The sequence below is a fragment of the Cyanistes caeruleus genome, chromosome 14 (assembly GCF_971803275.1).
Source record: "Cyanistes caeruleus chromosome 14, bCyaCae1.hap1.1, whole genome shotgun sequence".
NCBI classification, from domain to species: Eukaryota; Metazoa; Chordata; class Aves; order Passeriformes; family Paridae; genus Cyanistes; species Cyanistes caeruleus.
In genome coordinates this window covers 3,585,260-3,603,628 of record NC_141714.1, presented here as the reverse complement: position 1 = coordinate 3,603,628, position 18,369 = coordinate 3,585,260, and the positions used below count along the sequence as shown (strand labels likewise).

At 43.4% G+C, this 18,369-nt stretch overlaps 1 protein-coding gene across 5 annotated transcripts in view; it reads right to left on the bottom strand.

The window, feature by feature from the left end:
• Positions 1 to 18,369, bottom strand: part of DCX (doublecortin) — a 77,077-nt gene that overhangs the window by 9,218 nt on the left and 49,490 nt on the right. For 3 of the 5 annotated variants that reach the window (XM_086851020.1, XM_023926720.2, XM_086851021.1), the window contains 2 exons: positions 5,495 to 5,597; positions 1,906 to 2,028 (listed from right to left, as the gene is read on the bottom strand). In XM_086851020.1, the coding sequence (XP_086707146.1) occupies positions 1,906 to 2,028; positions 5,495 to 5,597 (226 nt within the window). Of the gene's footprint in view, positions 1 to 1,890; positions 2,029 to 5,494; positions 5,598 to 18,369 lie in introns of all 5 variants that reach the window. The other 2 variants (XM_023926718.2, XM_023926719.2) reach the window with 1 other exon arrangement.

Genomic DNA, 18,369 nt, shown 5'->3' with positions numbered 1-18,369 from the left:
GGGAAAAAAAATAGGTCAGATCATCTTTTATTAATCAGACTTCATTCAGCTTTCTTTGCTTTTTGAATGTGATAACTCCAAAATCCCATCTAAATGTAAATATTGATTCTTAAAAGATGTGCAAATCCATTTAATTTATTACCAATTCAGTACAAGAATACAAAATGGTATTCTTTTTTCTCTCTGTCCTGAGAAAACAAGAGTCTTCTATTTTTCAGTACTGAAAGAGCTCAGTCTTTTTTGTTCTCATTAAGCAAGACATTTTTTTCCTTTACTGAAATTACAGGAAAGCACGAAAGACCCTTGTCTGGACAGATTAAAGAAACCTGATTTGCTCTTCATTACTGACCTTAACTCCAGGAACTGGTTATTGTTCATCCTTTCTGGTTGTTTTAATCTCCCCCTGAAAAGCTCTGCTAAGTGTGTTCATTAAATCTCATCAGATGAGTCACCATCCTGGGCCTGGAGTCGCTCAATCAGTTAAAATCAGGCACACTATAATTGCCATTTCATATTAAACTCTATGTTCATGCAGTAAACTCTGATTCTGGTGGGAATCAGCACCTGATGCTTGTGGAGAAGGTTTCAAGCTGCTCATGCATGAGCTGACTCCCACATCACTGAATTATTTCTGGGTTTTGTAAATCAACATCACATTTCCCATCGTGCCTTCAATGTGCCCACACAGCTTTAGCACACATTTGGGATTGTGAAAGTGGCTACATGATGGCAAGCCCAAGTTTGAGAAGAGCCAGTAATGGAATCTTGAAGAAAAACTTTATGAATGCAAAATCACCTTAGACAGAAAGAATTTTTTTAAAAAAAACACAGTCTTGGCATGTGCAAACCAATTTCACACTGTCTCTTTAGGCAGCTGAAGAACACCCACACACCCTAAACAAATGAACTGCTTCCTGGGGGGGAAATCCTTCTGGCTACTGCCAAGAGAATTTTCTATCTAATAATCCCATTTTCTATCTAATAATCCCATTTTCTATCTAATAATCCCATTTTCTATCTAATAATCCCATTTCTAGTGATGGTCAGCTGTTGTGTGACGTTCCCATGCAATATGCAGCATGTTAGCACGATGGTGAAAAGGAATTTCTGGTTTCTATCACCTGTGTTGATGCTGTGGGACACCTGAACTCAAGCTGTGAAGCTCTCCTGGAATTCTGACACGTTTAATTGATGATTTGGCCATTTTAATGAGAGGCCACGTCTGGTTCTCTTTTGGAACAGAACAGGCAGGCAGGTGAGAGATCAATCATAACCCCAGAAACTCTCCATGACTCTAAAAGCTACCAATTACCAGAATTAGTGCGATGTGCAGCCCAGCCTTGGGCTGGCAGCTCTGCAGCTCTCCACGTGTGCTGCCAGCCCAGGTGCTGCTGAAGAAGGAGGGAGGCATTTCAACTGGTGCAAGCAAATCAGGACTCCCATTTTCCTTCTCTTCCATTACTGAATGAGTGTCTCAGTGTCACATCAATAAACCCCTCACCAGCCCTGCAGTCTGGTCTCCTTTAAATAATGATTGGAAGGAGCCACTCCTGACCTGTGCAATAATCACCATTTGCTTTCCACAGGAGGTGACCCTAAATCACTCTGCATCTCCAGGGACAATCAGGGAGCACTCTGGGCCTTGATTTCCTGCCTGGGGAATAGAAACTTCTGAAATGCTTTTGGGGAAGGAGGCTGTGAGACTGTGTGTGGGACAACCTCAAGCCACAGCTGCACTTCACCAACCGGGGAATTCCTTCCCAATATTTATTAAGCGCCCCTGTAGCTTCCTCTTTCCAAAAGACACCCGAGTTTCCTATGCAGACACAGGGAGTTTGTGCTTTTCCCTTGAGCACAGTGAAACCCAGACACCGAGAAACAATCACTCACCATCTTGGTGGTTACCTGAATCGGCCGGGGACTTGCTGCGGCGCATGGGCGCGGGGCTCTTGGCCGAGCTCTTCTGAGGGGTGGGGGAGGATTTGCTGCCCGTGGCACCTGCTGGGCTCCCCTTCATCACCCGGCACTCTGGGGACACACAAACACACCTGGTTATGGCCATGGGCAGCTCAGTGCAGGTCCCCAAAGAGATGCAGAAAGCACCAAGAGGAAAGCTGGTATCATTGTTCTCCGGGAGAAGAGCGTTCTCTCTGAATGAGCCTCTTTGAGAGCTCTGCTCCTCTAGAGGAGGTGCTGAGACTCTGCAGGTGTTAGGCTGGCTCCTACCTGTGTTGTACCAAACATTTTCTTCCCCTTCCCTTGGCTCTCCTGAGCACAAGGAAAATGGTCAGCACTGAGTGAGGGAACGCTCAGACCAAGAGAATCCAGCTCATTTTCCATAACCCTTCCATGAAGAGCCAGTAACAGGAATGGTGAGTGCTCTTTCTGCTGGTGCAGAAAGACAGCAAACAGCTCATGGTGTGATGTAAATAAAGTCCAAGTGGCAGATGGGGCAGCTGCCCCAGGAGGCTTTCACCCAGCTGGAATCAGCCTCTTCTGTCCTCAGCAAGCTGCAACTCCTCAGATGCAGAAAGCAAAGGAGACAAAATGGTTTTACAAAGCACATCCTCTGTCCTGGCCACTCGTCCCTTTCAGGAAGGTTTGTATAAACAAGCCCAGCAGATTTATGTACTGGAAGGAGTGAGCAGATGAGAACCCCAACTGTGCTTTCCTAAAAAATAAATAGGCCAGGAAGAGTGGAAAATGTAAACATGATCTGCAGAGGGGAACTGCAATGCTAACAAACCTCCACGTGTCCCAGGATTTCAGGCATGCCTGATCTTCAGAACCAGCCTTTATTTACATTGAGAGCTAACAGAAAAAGAACTTTCCACCCCTCAAGTTATTAACTTAACCCAGTTAAGAAGAAGGCAATAAAAAAGGGATTTCCTTTTTGTCAAATGTTAGCTGGTCCCACCTCATCTCCTCCAACAGCTTGTCCTCACCAAGATGTGAAAAATGTGTCGTTTTTACAGATGTGAATTACGTGTTCCACATGCAGGCAGCTTTTTATGGAAAAGTTCAGCTCAGCCCCACATGCTCCACACTGAGGACCCCCTGGAACAGAGTCCCCAGTGGAAATAAGGCAGCACAGAGCAGATAAATAATTGGTCAACCGAAAGCAAGCTGTCTGACCTAAATGTATGTGTTATTTAATTATATATCAGTGTATCTACGAAAATGTAATTGCCTTAAATTTTTCCCCAGGCTTTCCTGATTCTCAGCCAGCCAAGGGTCCATCTCTGCTCCTTCTGGATGGTTTGAGAGAGAGTTTTGCTCTTGGGTCATGCAGCACAAGAATGTGAGGAGAGGAGGCCTTGTGCTCCAGGGATGCTGCATGGCAGGAATTAAACCTACAGTCAGCTTGTTTTGTCTCCTGCTAAATCAATTTTGGAAACTGTAAATCAGGGACAGAAAAAGTTGTGGTTTTTTTCCTTCAAAAATACTTGAATTCCCACAGATGATGTCACAGAAAGGCTTGTAGAGGTCCAGCACCAATATAGCCCCAATTTTTTGTACATGAAGAGCAGTATTGATGTTGTGAGGGGACTCAAAGGGTGTCAGGCAGTTGTGTTTAGTCACTTGAATTACTCACTAAAAAAAAACAACCCTAAACCTAAAAAGTAAAAACACTTTGTGTTAGGTCTTTGCAAGAGCTTCCAAATTTATCTTCTTCCCTGAGGAGCAATTCCTTGGAAGGAAACCTGGCTTTGCATTTTCCAGCACAGAAAGGCTGACTCTGAGGAATTCCTCCAGCTCAGCCCTTGAAAAGTGTCAGTGCACCAGAGGCAATCCCTGAGCTTTTGCAGGAGGTGGAAACCTGGCTGTGCTGAGGTTGGTGTAAAAAGGCCTCTAAATGTCACCAAAGTGTGACATTTCCACAGTGCTGAAGCCAGTGGGTACAAAAGGGACAGAGCAATGTCATCTGGAAGGTGCTCAGCAGCAGGGATTAGAGGATGGAAGCTGTGGTGGGCAGCCAGGAGGAAAAAGATGACATAATCCTCTCTTGGGCTGTTCCTTTTTGTTTCCTGATGTCCTGCCAGAGTGAACATAATAACCAGCAATCCTGGTGTGTGTCATCCAAACAGGCAAGAGGAATTTCCCCATGACAGAGATTTTATTAAGTGACACTCATCTGCAAAACCTCAGGATTTGCAGCTCTCCTGGCAGCATCTGCCTTGGAAGGAGGAAGGGTGATGGGGGTGCAATGGGAAAACCGTGCTGAGGTTCCTCATCTGCTTCCTGAGAGCTGCAAGATTCCCCTGAAAATACCTCTGGAACTACTCTCTGCCTTCCCAGCAGCAAACTTGGCTCTCCTTGCCAGAGAAATCCAAGCTGGAGAAGTGAGCAGTGAGCAGAAGTGAAGGCAGAGAGCTGGGCTTTCCATCCAGTTGTTCTGCCAGGACTGCATCCGAGCTGTTTTCCAGCGTGGAGCTCCCTGTGGAGCTGACTCAAGTGCTGAGTGGTAAAAAACAACGTGAAGCTCAGCTTACAGATCACTTCCCCAGCCCTGACACAGGCTTTATTCTCTGCCTGCAAAGGCTCAGCTGAACCTTGGAAACCTCCTTTGAATTACCCAAGACCGTCAAATGGGTTCATCTGGAGTACACAGGTCAGAAGTACCAGCACTAAAATAAAATCAGGCTTGTAAAGGAGAAATAAAAAACACGGTGTTTGGAGATTGGAGGCTGCTTGACTTCCTGGCATCCTGCAAAAATCCTCTTTGGTCCTCAATACAGAGCCAGTTTGCAGCATGTAGGACAGGATGGGGCTTGTGTTCCTTATACAGCACACCCAGAGCTTTGGGAAGTGAGCCTAGATGCTTGGAGACCACATTTTCTTTTGTTTAAATGGCTAAAATGACATTAATTTCCTCTTGTTTCACTCACTGGCACCTGCAGACAGGTGGGTACGGTTGCCAGGTGGGGTGGGTGGTAAGTCCTACAAGCAAGCTCTGTATAATTCTGTAAAATCAAAGATTTCGTGGCTTAATTGATCACAGAGACTCACATTTTTACAGGCTTTTGCTGGCAGTGGTAACAAGGAAAAATAATGGTGCTGTCCCACTCATGCCCCCAAAAAGGGAATTATTGCCCTGCTTTTTGAATCGGTGGAAGCAGGAAGTGGAAATGTGGATTTTTTTTTTTCAACTGTTGCTTGTTTCCATTTTTAATATGCATGTGTCTATGTAAGGAGGATCAGCTCTCAAGAAAAATGCATCTATCTGACCGTGACTGGAGAAAACTGAAAGTATAAACACTCCCAGATTTTGCAGTAAATGTCAAAATGCTGTAGGAATTAATTTATTCTGACTCGGGCTACCTCAGTCAGTATTTGCCTGATTATAATACTGCTGACTGGATAAGTATCACAAAAGGATGTTAAATTCCATGTACTGGGTCTTAAAAACCAGAACAAAAGCATGCAGCATTATTATCAGATAGGAGCAAGGGAATGGAAACGAAATAAAACCACAGTGTGTGTTTGATGTTACCGCTTTCATCCAGGGAAAAGTCATCCTGTGCATAGCGGAATTTTTCTGGACCACAGGCGATAAACACATCATCATCCCCAAAGAAATCGTGGAGACAGGTCACCTACAGAGAGAGCAAAGTCATTCATTTTAGTTTTAATTGGCAACGTTCTGATGAGGGTCAGCTTTTGCTGAGGCAGAAGGGGGCTCTGCCTCTGCTGCTCCCCCCATCCCCACCTTAATGTGCTCCTGCTTGCCATTAATGTTTTTTTTATCTATTATTGATTAATTAATTAATTAGTTAATGTGCTGCTGCCCATCTCACAACTTCCCGGGGCAAGTCAAGCCTAACAGAGTCATTAAAAAAAAACCAAAACAAGCAAAGCAGAGATAAAAACCCCAGACAATTCCCTTGCTCCCTTGGCATTTCCCACCCAGCTGACAGGATGCATCAGTCACCCCAAGGAATGACACAGCTGCTGCTAAAATAAGAACAGAGGTGCCCCCCGTGCCACACTGGCAGGGCTGTGACACCACTGCCTCTGCTGGGGGCTCTCTTGGTACCTACAGAGCCCAAAACCTCGAGGAATCACTGGGTGTAAGCCCAGATGGAGAGATGGGACTCCTCCTGAGCAATCCTGGTGACAAATTTAAAGCCAAAACGTTTATCTGTGTGATGGGTGGAGAGACCCAAGGTATTGCAGGACAACTTTCCCAGCCCAGCACCATTTAAATCCAGATTTACTGCTGGTGTTGTGCCAGCCTCTCCCTCACTGAGTGCCTTGCTCCTCATTTTTGCCATCCTCAACAGGAGCAAGTTTTATCTCGCAGGACCTGGAACTCCAAACTCTGCCTTGCAGAATCAAACAGAAACAAAGCACAAGAAGTGGGAGCCCCAGATCCACGGATTTAATCAGAGAACTGATACCTGGGAGTTTGGAAATGTGAAAATGCATTCAGGTTGCTGGGAGAAAAATTTAAAATCCCATTGGGCTGGGAGCTCCTCCCCATTTTCAGCTGGCAGAGATCTGCAATTCTCTACGGATGATGGACTTGCTTTAACAATCCCTAACAATATCCTGACATCCCAGACTGACCAAAGATGGTGTCAGGAGCAGCAAAAATGCTCATCTGCAATCACCCCAGCATGGAACAGCTCCAGCAGAGCCAGCCTGGGGCAGCCACACATCTGAGCACCCAGCAGAGCCCACGCTGGCTTCCCCAAGTTCCACTTTTCCAGGAAAGCATTCCAAGCCAGCCCAAGGTCAGCACTGGTGTTTGTAATGGAGGTAAGAGGCTGAGAGCTGCTGCTGACCGGTGTTTTACCATGGCTGGGCACTGGGAGGGACTGGAGAGAGCACTGGAGATAACCACGGGGACTCACTGGAGGCAGAGCTGAGTTTCTGTATCTACCGATCTCTTGGAGCTGGACTGTGAAAAGTTAATTTCAAGCTCTAATAAATCAGCTCTAAAGAAGGCTTTTGGCTATCTTAATAAGGCTCAGTATTTCACACTGGTTAGGATAATGTATAATTAAAGCACTGCCTGTGAGTGCCAGCACTGGTTACGATGCCAAACCTTAGTGAAAAGCCTGTTTTTCACATTGTCATGACTTTCAAAATGGAGCAGGCTGAAATCTGCCGTGGCTTTGAGCAGAGTTAGAATTTTCTCTGCTAACTCCGGTGAATTCCTATTTCTGCCTGCCTAAAATTAGATTGAAAGTAGCTAACTTCATCTGTAGAGAATTCTCCCAAAGGAAAGATGACATTTCAAACCAGCACTTGGTATTACAGCTTGCCCCCTGAGGACGTGTGGCACGGATTCATTTGCAAATAATTGGGTTTGGCTCAACACACCAGTTCCCATCTGAATGCTAAACACTACACTTGTGCCACTGAAAAGACCTGTGGGTTGCTCTGCTCCACCGTGCAGTTCAATCTGTGATCTAAAGTTGGATCACAAGGCTTCAAAAATTTCCCAGCCTTTTACATGAAATCAGAAAGAACCCACAGATTCTTTTGTTGTCTCCAGGTCAGAAGTCTAAGAGTGGATTTCATCCTTGACTGCCCACAACCACCCCAAGCAAAAGAAAGTGCAGGCAACCAAGAAAATCTTCAGATCCAAGGGTTCAAACACGATGGAGAAGTCCCAGTGTGTCCAAGGAGAGGAACCTGACTGCATTTCAAACAGGGATACTTGCAGTTCACTTTTCTGCATTCCTGTCCCTCCAGAGAGCAGTTTTTATGTGTATTTTATAGTTATGAACACCTGGATGAGCAGTGGAGGCTGGTAGAGAATTAGATCATCTGCTTGCTGAACTCTGAATATTCAGGAAACAATCCCTTCTGCATTTGCTTTATTTGTTCCTTTTTGGTTTCCTGTTGTAACTTCCATTACTGAGAGCTCACCACAACAGAAAGGACAGCCAAAACCCAACCCCACTCTCCTTAAACAGTGCAAACCACTGCAAAATTCAGAAAATAACTGGGGTCCTGTACTATGGGGCCGTAGCTCTGTTGCTTATGTTCACCACGTGTGTGGTATTTTCTATTTACCTTTTGTTTATTCAACTCCAGTCCTTGATCATTGCTCTGAGTCCCTGAAACACAGGAAGTCACTGGAGGAAACTTTCTTTGGGAAAACTTTCTTTTGGGTCTGAGAGCATCAGAGCCAGCTTGTCTGAGGGGTGGATGGAAAAAAAGAAATCCACCAGGATAAAGTGTCCCCCCCAAGCAGTGTGGTCTTTTGGAAAGAATATTTTCTGCTTTAGCTTATTCTGATCTACCACTCTAATTATATCCAATAATTCACCTGGAACACCAAGAAAAAAAAACAACTAAACAACAACCCTGAAAGAAGGTTCATATCAACAAAAAATTTAACCCAGATAACCTGAAAGTAGTTTTTTTTTTTTTTAAATGCTGTGTTTTGCATTTAGTTATAAATTTATTAAAGCACAAGACAAAGCCCAATAGTAGCCAGATAGTGCAAAGATCAATGCTGCCACTTGAAAATGGTGATTTTGTTGGTGGCTGTTGTCATGTACCCTCAGCAATGACACCAGGAACAGCAAAACAGGAAGATTTTGTCTTTCTGCAGTTTTCAATCTACAAGCATTTTTCATCTATAACAAAATTTAAACTCGTGTAAATAACTACAGTAGACAAGATAAATAGCATTGATTTCCAAGCATGCCTTTGTTTAAGGGAGGGTAATATTTAATTTGAAATTCAGGATTGAAAGGATAATATTGACATGGGAAAGGATCATACTGAATGAAATGTTTGCTCTCCAATTCCTGTAGCATAAGCAATTCCAAGGAAGGAAATCATATCTTCACACTCCAGTCGATGAGACACAAATTTATTTCTTACAAAGTCGTTATTTCTAATAGATCTGATGGCAGCATTTTTCTTTGTGCCAAGGTCTGATCTTTAAAAACCTTTATAATATATCTTATGGAAGAAATGGAAGGTTGTAGAGATTAGTTTGCAGTTCCTTAGGTTTTCCTTGTTGAATTAAATCCTTCTCTGCTTATATGAGAAAAAGCTTCCCTGAGAGGACAATCTAGCTGGGATTTCTGCAGTGACAGTCCATCAGTGCCTGCTGCAGCAATTTTAATTGCTGAAAGGAAAAGCTGCAGCCTTGTGAGAGCTGCTGAGCCCCTGCTTCATTTTAATACAGCACTTGTAAAACTAAGCATTTTTCAGGATTTTGACAAAATGGAGCTTGCCTCACACACATCCCTGGATGCAAGCTCACAGTTTGCTGAAATTCCTCAGAAATTCTGAGTTCACCTGAAAAAGGGGCAGTAAAAACACAGGATCTACACTGGCACAGCTCGGGGTAACTGGCTGTTCCCACCTTCCTCCAGGAGGCAGCAGCAGTATTTAGAAATGGAAATTATTAATAAGTGAAACAATTAAAAAGAATTAGAAATAAAAAGTTTGAAGATTTCAGCCAGCAGTGCAGAGCCTGGGGTGCTCTGAAGGTTTGGCATTTCCCCAGCTCCTTTTGCCCCCTGACTGTCACTCCAGGACAAACGGGGGCACAGCAGGGACAGAGGCTGAACTGAGCTGTCCCCTTCACCCTTCAGAGAAGTGTGTTTTTCAGACAGAAAATCTGCTTATTTTTAGCTCTCTCCCTCATCATGATTTTGTAAACCACACTCTGCAATATCCCTCCCATGCAATATCCCATCCCATCCTGGATTTAGGCAGCAGAACAGTGATGGCAGTACAGAAGTAGCTTCAAAGTCCCCAAGTTTCTGCAAATCTCATGGTTATGTTCGAAGAAAACAGATCTCCACTTGCTTTCTTTAAATCACCACAGTTCTTCAGCTTGTAGGCTTCCAAAGGTCAGAACATGGGGACAAATGTCCACAGAAAAAGCCAAAAGAGGTCCCAAAAGGCCACAGAAGAAAATTGCATGTGATACACACAGCCTGGAAGAACAGAGCTAGCTAAGACACACTCTTCTTCTCCAGGCTGCTTTGACAAGTGCTGTAAAATTGAACACATCCAATCATCAGAAAAATACAATTAATGTGTTTTACATGCCTGCTCCTGTCCTTTCTCTCTCAGCACTTAAAGTGAGCAAGTCAGAGCAGCAGCCAGACAGGCAGCAAGAGTTAACTGAGCTGAAAATGTCACTAAAACCTCTTTAAACTCTGTTTTAACTCACACCAGCAATCTCAGGGATTTATTTATACTCCATCAGCTTGTGCTCCAAGTCAGGTTGGCAGTGGCCTGTTTGTTTCAGGTCTGAGGAGCCAAAATCCTAAATCACAAAGAAAATTTTGCTTCCTGATGTGTAACTTGGGTGTCTGCATTCAGCAAAGCACAGCACAGGAATCAAACACCCACAGAAAGATTCAGAAGGAATATGGGAATTGATGAACATGGGTAGTAAGCTCTTCACACACCCACAAAAGGATTTCAAAAGACTGAAGGGTTAAGGGAATGCAATGGAAAATAAAGATGTTGGTATTGGAATGCACAGCACTTAATACATTTTTCTTTTTAACAGTCTGAAGACTGCAAGCCCAAAGCAGACACTGAATTGATTTACATTTTATTAGATTCTGGTTTCCTGCATTTAAAAATAAGAGATGTTTGGACTCAATTATTTCTTTAAAGTATGCACACACACACACACACACACACACACACACACACACAATAGATTCCACATTTGCATTCACAGAAAGAGAATTACTTATCTGCTTTCCTGACAAAATATATCTGCTTAAAATTGGTAAGCAATAAAAAGAAGAGCAGGAAAGCCACAAATAATTAACATTCCAAAGTGGGCCCAGGGCACTCCTGCATGCCCAGCCCGTGGCACACAAATATTTTAATTGCACTTAGGGGAGCCCTTCTCTGAGCTACCCAGCAGTGAGGGAAGGGGCCTCTGTCACCTGTTCTTCCATCTCTGCCCCCCTGGGCCACCAAAAATCCACGTGGAGACCTGGCCAGACCACGGCCACGCTGTCCCCTGACTCCTGTGAGGCACCATGAAGGGCAGCAAAAGTCACCTCTGCCATCTGGGTTTCTCTCAATAGAAACATGCAGAGATTTTTCCATTCCTTCATGCATTATTCAAAGATCTCAACTTTTTCTTGCATTCACAGAGACCATTCAGGCCCTACCTACACAGTCTAATTGAAACAATCAAATTCCACTCTCCTGTAGAGGTTTCTTTTCTTCCTTTCTCACCTACAGAAGAGAAAGTTTTGGGCCAGTCAAGATGATCTAATGTTTTCTTTGATGCCAGAAGGAATCTTTGCACCTTCTTGTTGCTGAAAAATGCAGATCCTCTTAATAATGCTGTAAAACTCCAGCAGGCTGATCATGAGTGCTTATGCCCACTTCATGAGGCAACCAAACCAGAGCAGGGACACCAGCTCCTGACCAATATGCATTATTTCTAGGATAAGCATTTGTGATGCTTATTTAAGTGGAATAAGGAATATTCATGCATGTATGTCCACAGCAGCTTGTAAAGACTTCATGCATGAAGAAATTCTCCTCTCAAGGGGCTGCAGCACACGGTGCCTGTTTATTTAAGTGCTGGAAATGGGCAAGTTTGAAACAGAATGGAACAAAAAGCAGGAGGGAGGGAGGTCAATAGCCAAGCTACCCAGTAGGAATGTTAAAGCTGAATTTTAATATATCTGATGAATTAGTGGTGCTTCCAAACTGTGTGAAATCCAATTAGCCTCTGGGAGAGAGGTTAGTTTGTTATCCCCATTCCCTATACATATGGAGGAGACTATGAAACAGATATTCAGGCTGTTGATTCTTTTTAACCAGAAGAAAGGCTTGCTCTTGCATTCATGAGGGTATTACGCCGAGGATAAATGTGCTGTGAAGTTTGGGGGAACAAAGAGCACAGCCATCCAAACCAATATAGAAAACATTACCATTTCTCCAGTCGGAAAACCGTAAAACGAGGAATTCTGGGTGACAGATTGACTTTGAAAGGAGAAATTGCCAGCACAAATAGCCCCAGAACAGGTAGCACTTAGGAATTCAGAAAACTGAATCCTAATCAGCATCCCCTCAACTCTTGAGAGGAAACTGTACTTTTGGATGACAAGAGCAGCAGAGACTTTGGAAGCAGCACAACTACATGGCCAAAGTCAAGCAACACTAATTGAAATGGGAGTCTTGAAAGTAAGGACCTGTAAAGGTGAGGTTGGAATACCCATTAATGGGATTTAAACTCAAAAAAACCCTCCTAAAATCTATCAGCTGATGCTGATCCTGCTGTGCACAGTTTCATAAAAGGGAAAGGCTGTTCAGCTTCGTGCAGGGCTCTGTTGAATGAGGCACTGCCAGTGATGAGGAGATTTTGGGAAGTAGATCCTCACCCTGCTTACAACACAAACACAACACACTGTGCCAGGATGGAGTGATCTGGGACAAAACTGATGTATTCATGCATTTCCATTTGCAGAGGTAAATATTTTAAATATTAAGTATTTAAAAATATTTAATAGAATAGAATTTAAAAATATTTAATATAAATATTTTAAGCCACCCCTTCTTCCTAACTGCTGCCGTGGAAGGAGAGGGCAGCATCCCAGCACAAATAAAGTTCTGGGAAAATGGAGATTACACAAAACAGCTCTATTTGTTCCTACATCCTCTGTGATGTGGTGTAAAGAGAAAATTTTGCCTTCGGTAGTCACCCGGAGAGACAAAGGAAATTACATTCAGTATGACTGAGCTTCCCTGTAACACGTGGATGTGTTTTACTCACTGAGGCAGCCTCTCTGAGAAATGGAGTTATTTGAGGTTGTCCTGCTGACATCAGTAACTTCCTTCCAAAATAAGTGCTGGGGAAGAATGAGTGTCAGACTTGCTGTTTTTATCAGAGCATCAGGAGAGCTTGGGGACATTTCAGTTCACGTCAGGCGCCAGCACTCCTTTGAAGGAGCAGATTTTGCACTGGCTGTGTCTCTCCTGGCACAGCAGCACACTGACACACTTCGTAAGGGACACCCCCATCCTCCTTGGCACTGAATATGCTGATTAGGATTGAGTAAATCACAAAAAACTCACAAATCTCACTCTAAAAGACACAGCGGCCTGGCCTTGTTTGGCCTACGCAACCTTCTTGTCAAAAGTGGGCAATAAAAAAATAAAAAAAAACCATCAAAACACAATAAATCAGGGAAGTAACAGGATAAAATGCTTTCCCTCCATCTTATTTGGCACTTTGGCAAATGTTTTTGGGCTCCTCTGTGCCATGCTGGGCTCCCCAGCCCAGAGAAGACACAGGCCCCGGTCCTTTGGGGTATGAGGGGGCCTGGGCACAGGTTCAGGGTTTGCCCTCTCTTTTGTACACCTGTAAAATTAGGATTTTACACTTCCCCACCGAGGGACATGTTGAGGAGTTGATATTTTTACTTCCTGCTGTCAACTTTCATGGAAAAAAAAGACACCAGTGTGAAATATTTGACCTCTAAGTAACTCTTCCTAACATATCCCCAAACCTGATGAGGTTTGCCCCATCCTCCAGCAGTATAAATTCATTTACAGCCTATGGATACAAGTCAGCCAAATTCTTGAATTACATTAGTCTGTGTCTAATTAACACTGGCTTTGCATTTCATTTCGCTCAAAGCATCAGTGCTGTTGCTCAATTCCTTAAATATTCTGTAAAGGCTCCTAGAGGCATTTTGACTTGTTAAATTTCAGTGTTTGCCAGGATCTTTATCACCCTGTTAATTCTGGAGATTAATGGGAATTAAAAATGGTGGCCTTCAAAAATTAAATTGTAACAGATGCTACGTGAAATCTAAAGGAAAGTAACAATTGTTATCAAGCTGTTCTTCCAGGGAGCTAAATTTTCTTCTTTAATTATAATTCTGAACCTGTTCTTTGTGTTTTGGGAGATATCCTGAATTTACACGGAATGCATATCCCCTCCCTACCAGAAGAGTTTTGTTTTCACCCTAATTTCTGTTAATCTTTGAATAAAGCTATTATTTTTTTTTTTCTATCTCTCTAATTAACAGGTCTTTTCAACTCAGCTGACAGCAAACAGAGTAGTGGAAAATTTAGCATTATATCCTGAGCTAAACCATATTAGGGTAGAAATTAACAGTGTTAAGCAGGCTGGGTGATAAAAATACTTTGTATAGCACATGTAGAGAGGCTGCTGAAATGGATGTCCCAAAGCCTTTCACATGAAAAAACCTTTTTCTGCCTTTTTTTTGCAATGAATTTCATCCCTTCCACGTCTGCAGGACCAGTGACAGGTTCTAGCTTAGTGTGCAGCAACATTAATGGAGTAATTGATGCAGGAATAGTGAAATAGATGATGTGTAAAATGGCAGGCTGCATAATTGTCTGGAGTGAGTTCAAGTATTTCTGCAGTGAAAAATTGTCCTGTTTTACACTCCCATCACGTCTTCTTGCTGCTGCGTGGCGAGCAAATTTCATTTGGAGATGATCCCAAGATGCAGTTGATTTACTGGCGGGATTCCAGAAGGCAGGAGGTTAAAACCTTCCCAGCCCAGCTCAACAGCACCTGGGAGAGGCATTACAGGGTTCACACTGGTCTGGGGAGTAAGCACTCGAATTACAGCACGGCAATAAACACAGAGCACATCAGGGTGGATCTGTGCCACCGAGCAGTGGCAGAAGAGCACCTGATTAGAGAAACAAAAATATGACTTTTTCATATTTGACCTTTCTCTTCTGTGATATAAAATATTATGTGATGGAAGAAAGGGGGAATGGGAAGAACACAAGCTTTTAAAATGATGATGCAATTAATTTCTGCTCCTGTGAAACACGCAAGAGCCATTACATTTGCATGGCATTTCTCATCAAATCACTTGTAGACTACTGAAGCAATTAGAAACTAATTGCTATGAGATTCCCCCAAGAGATATATGATGGAAACAGGAGGTGGCCAGAGACTTAGAAACAGAAATGTATCTGTTATTTTGCCAATCTCTAGGAAGCAGCACATTCCACCTCTGGAACGGTGCAGAGGTGACTGCTGGAGCTCACAGATGAGCGCTCTGCAGATGGCTGCACACCCTGACATTCCCTTCCTGCACTCCAAGGGACAATTGGGTGTTGCTTTGCTTATTTGAACCACGGAAATGATGCATCGGGGTTTTTAACTCCTCCATCCGCTGCTGCGTGAATTCATCGGCTCTTCTGCGATCCTTCGCTCTCTGGATCTTCCCCTGCCCTCACCCCTTGAGACTGAGTGTCACTTCCATGATAAACAGATCCTTTCTGCTGGTGTGACGGGCACCAGCCTGGCACCTGCCACGCAGTGCTTCCCTCTCCTGCCACAGGACCTGGGCTGAGCTGTCCATTCCCCCCTGGCGCTCTGGGGAGAGGCAGAAATGAACACAGGGAGCACCTCACAGTGGTCTTCACCTTTCTGGGGGTGGATATTGTAGATTCTTTCCTTCCTTGACCCTTCCTGCTGAGCCTCACCTCTGCAGAAAAGAGTTTATTGTTCCTTGGCAGGTTTTGAATCAGTTTCTGATCTCAATCATGCACCCACCAGCCCTGGGTCAAAGCATTCTGAGTCCTCTTTTTGACTGTGATCAGTAACTTTGCAACTACAGTTAAACAAAAGGATGTTAAATAACCCTTTGTTAGGTTCACCAAAGCTGACATATTAATAATACCCATTAAAAGATGCAGGTGGTTTGTTTGGTTGGTTTGTCATTGTGGGGTTTTTTTTGTTTGTTTCAGGGTTTAATTTTATTGTGGATGCCAAAAAAGAAACGAGGTTTGTCATCTGCTCACAATGGGAATGCTGCTCATACATAAAATGATACGTAGACATTACACAGAGAATGAGGATCCAGCCATGAACAGAAATGTAAATAGAAGGGCCAAAGCCACACTGACACATTTGGTGCAAATCTACTGGAGAATTCCACAGAGCATCCATCGGGCTTTACTCCCCAATTATACTGACAGCACTTCAGAAACTTCGTATTTTTAGTTTTTCCCCCTCAAATGTTTTGCGGCCTCCCTTTGCAGCCTTGCTCTTTCATCTCAGACCCAGATCATTTCTGACAGGTAATCCAGCAATCTCAGCCTCTCCCGTGGCAATCTCCCTCCCCTCGGTGGTGTGCTCTCCATTTGCTCCAGCACTCTCGTGAACATCCAGCACAGACAGCCAGGGCTGAGCTTTTTTAAGAAAACACTGAATGTCTGCAATTCCATTTGGGCTCGAGAACTGCAGAAACACAGAATTTCTGAAGCTTGGGATAGCAGGGATAAGTGGAGAGAGGTAATTGTAACAAAACCAGTGTTGTGCTTTCCTTGGTACCTCTGAAGAAATCATGTTCATGACATATTTCCATCTAGGATACTGTGCTGGAGTTCACTAAAATGTCACTGTGCTAAAACAACTTTCTCTTATTTCCCCCTGTGTGCCCAGGCAGTGAAACATCTGTAACCAAATAAGGCAACACATGAGCATCCTTAAAAAAAGAATTAGGGAATGGTGTCCTGACAATTAACATGCTGCTGCAGTCAATTCCTGGAACATCAACTCAGCCATGATACTTGCACACTACAACAGCTAAACAAGCATTTTGCTTCTGCTGTCTTGAACTCAAACATGCCAAAGGAATTTTAAAAACCTGACACTCTTCTCCCTTTGTAGTCCAGGCTAAATATTTTGTTTCTTTCCTCCAGAGAATACATAATCTACACTATTGTCTTGTTTTAGTTCCAAGGCAGACTTCTTAGACAAAAGAAAAATACTGGCTGCCTAGGAAATCAGCCTTAGATAATGAATGGTGCATTGTCTTTGCAACTCCTTTTCACTTCTTTGTAACACCAGGCAAGTATTAAATTCACTTATCCCATCTGGTTTATATTTCAATTTTTACTGAGAACTCTGCTGTCCCTTTCCCCTGGTTATCTGATCTGGTCCCATCGATGCACCCATTGTCCCTGGGTGTGTTTGATTAAGTCACAGTTTTATTCAGCTGGGTTCTGACCACAGAAATTCCATTTTAGGCACCCACAACATGTCTGAGGTGGGGGTCTTGCCAAGAGCAGGAGCCCCTGGGAGAGCAGGGGAAGCTCTCCAGGTCATTGTGTGCAAACCAAGCTCTCCTGCTTACTCAGTGAGATGCTGTTTTGCACCCAGATCTCCTCCACTGGGAGCAAACCCAGACTGTATAAATATGTATTTATTTAAGGACCATCAGGTGGTCATAGAAGAAGCATTATATCACAGTAACACACTGGCTCATAACAAAAGAGTGCTATTCTGGCTACTGCATGTAAAATTTAGGCCAGTGAGTGGCAGAAAAAGTTTCCAGGCTTTTCCAGAACAGATTTTTTTCTTCTCTTCAGGATGCAAATGGAAATGTGGGAAGTCTGATCTTATGACCTGAGCCTTTGCCTTTGTAATCCCATTTAAGGTGCCCATTTAATCCTATTTCAACTCACCTATATTGAATTAGAAATAAAGCAGCACTTTTGTAAGGTCTGCCACTGTGCTACAGTCATTGACTCCAATTCTGCATTAAAGGGACATCTCTGAAGAGCCCTGGGGTGCTTTTATTCAGTCCTTTGCAGCTCCTCTAATGCTGATGAGGGATGCCCCAGAATCTGGGGGAGTTTTGGGTTTACCCTGGTGAGCACCACACCCAGAGAGAATCAGGAGCAGGTCTGAGCTCTGGACATGAGATCAAGGCTTGAGAGAGCTGCTCCTGGAGCTGTGTGTGGGGCAGAATTTACCAATGTGACACAGGTACTCTGAAACAAATAATGGGACACAAACAGCAGCTGTATCCCCTGTTGTGCTGCCTTGGGTATATGTGAAAAATAAAGCCATTCAATGAAAAATTTCCTTGTACTAGATTTAATTTTGAATGTGCTGATGAGAACTTGGTTTTGTTTTGTTTTGGTTTGGTTTTTTTGGGTTTTTTTTCAGCAGGTAGCATCACAGCAACACACAAGAAAAGGCATCCAATTTGAATTGTATATATATTCATTCTGTTGTAATTCCCCACTCACAGTTACAGCCCCTAATAAGATGATGTTGCTCTCTTGTTTGTGTACACAGCCCAGCCTGCTGTTTGGGGGTTAATGAATGATAGCAAGTGAAAGCATGAAAATAAAATTAGCAATGCCCAGAGCAACCCACTTTATCAAACTCACCAGTTTATAGGATTAGCAATGGATTCTGTGCAAATCTCTGCTATGGGTATTACGAGCAAGATTTATGCCAATTAGCAGTAACAGTGCAGATTATTTGGGAAGAGCACTGACAAGAGTTAAAAGCTCCCTCTACTTTCAAACTGTTGTTGGGACATCCTTTTCAAGCATTCAAGTCCAATTACAAGATTATTTTTACTCATCTCCCAAGTGCTATTCGATTTCTTA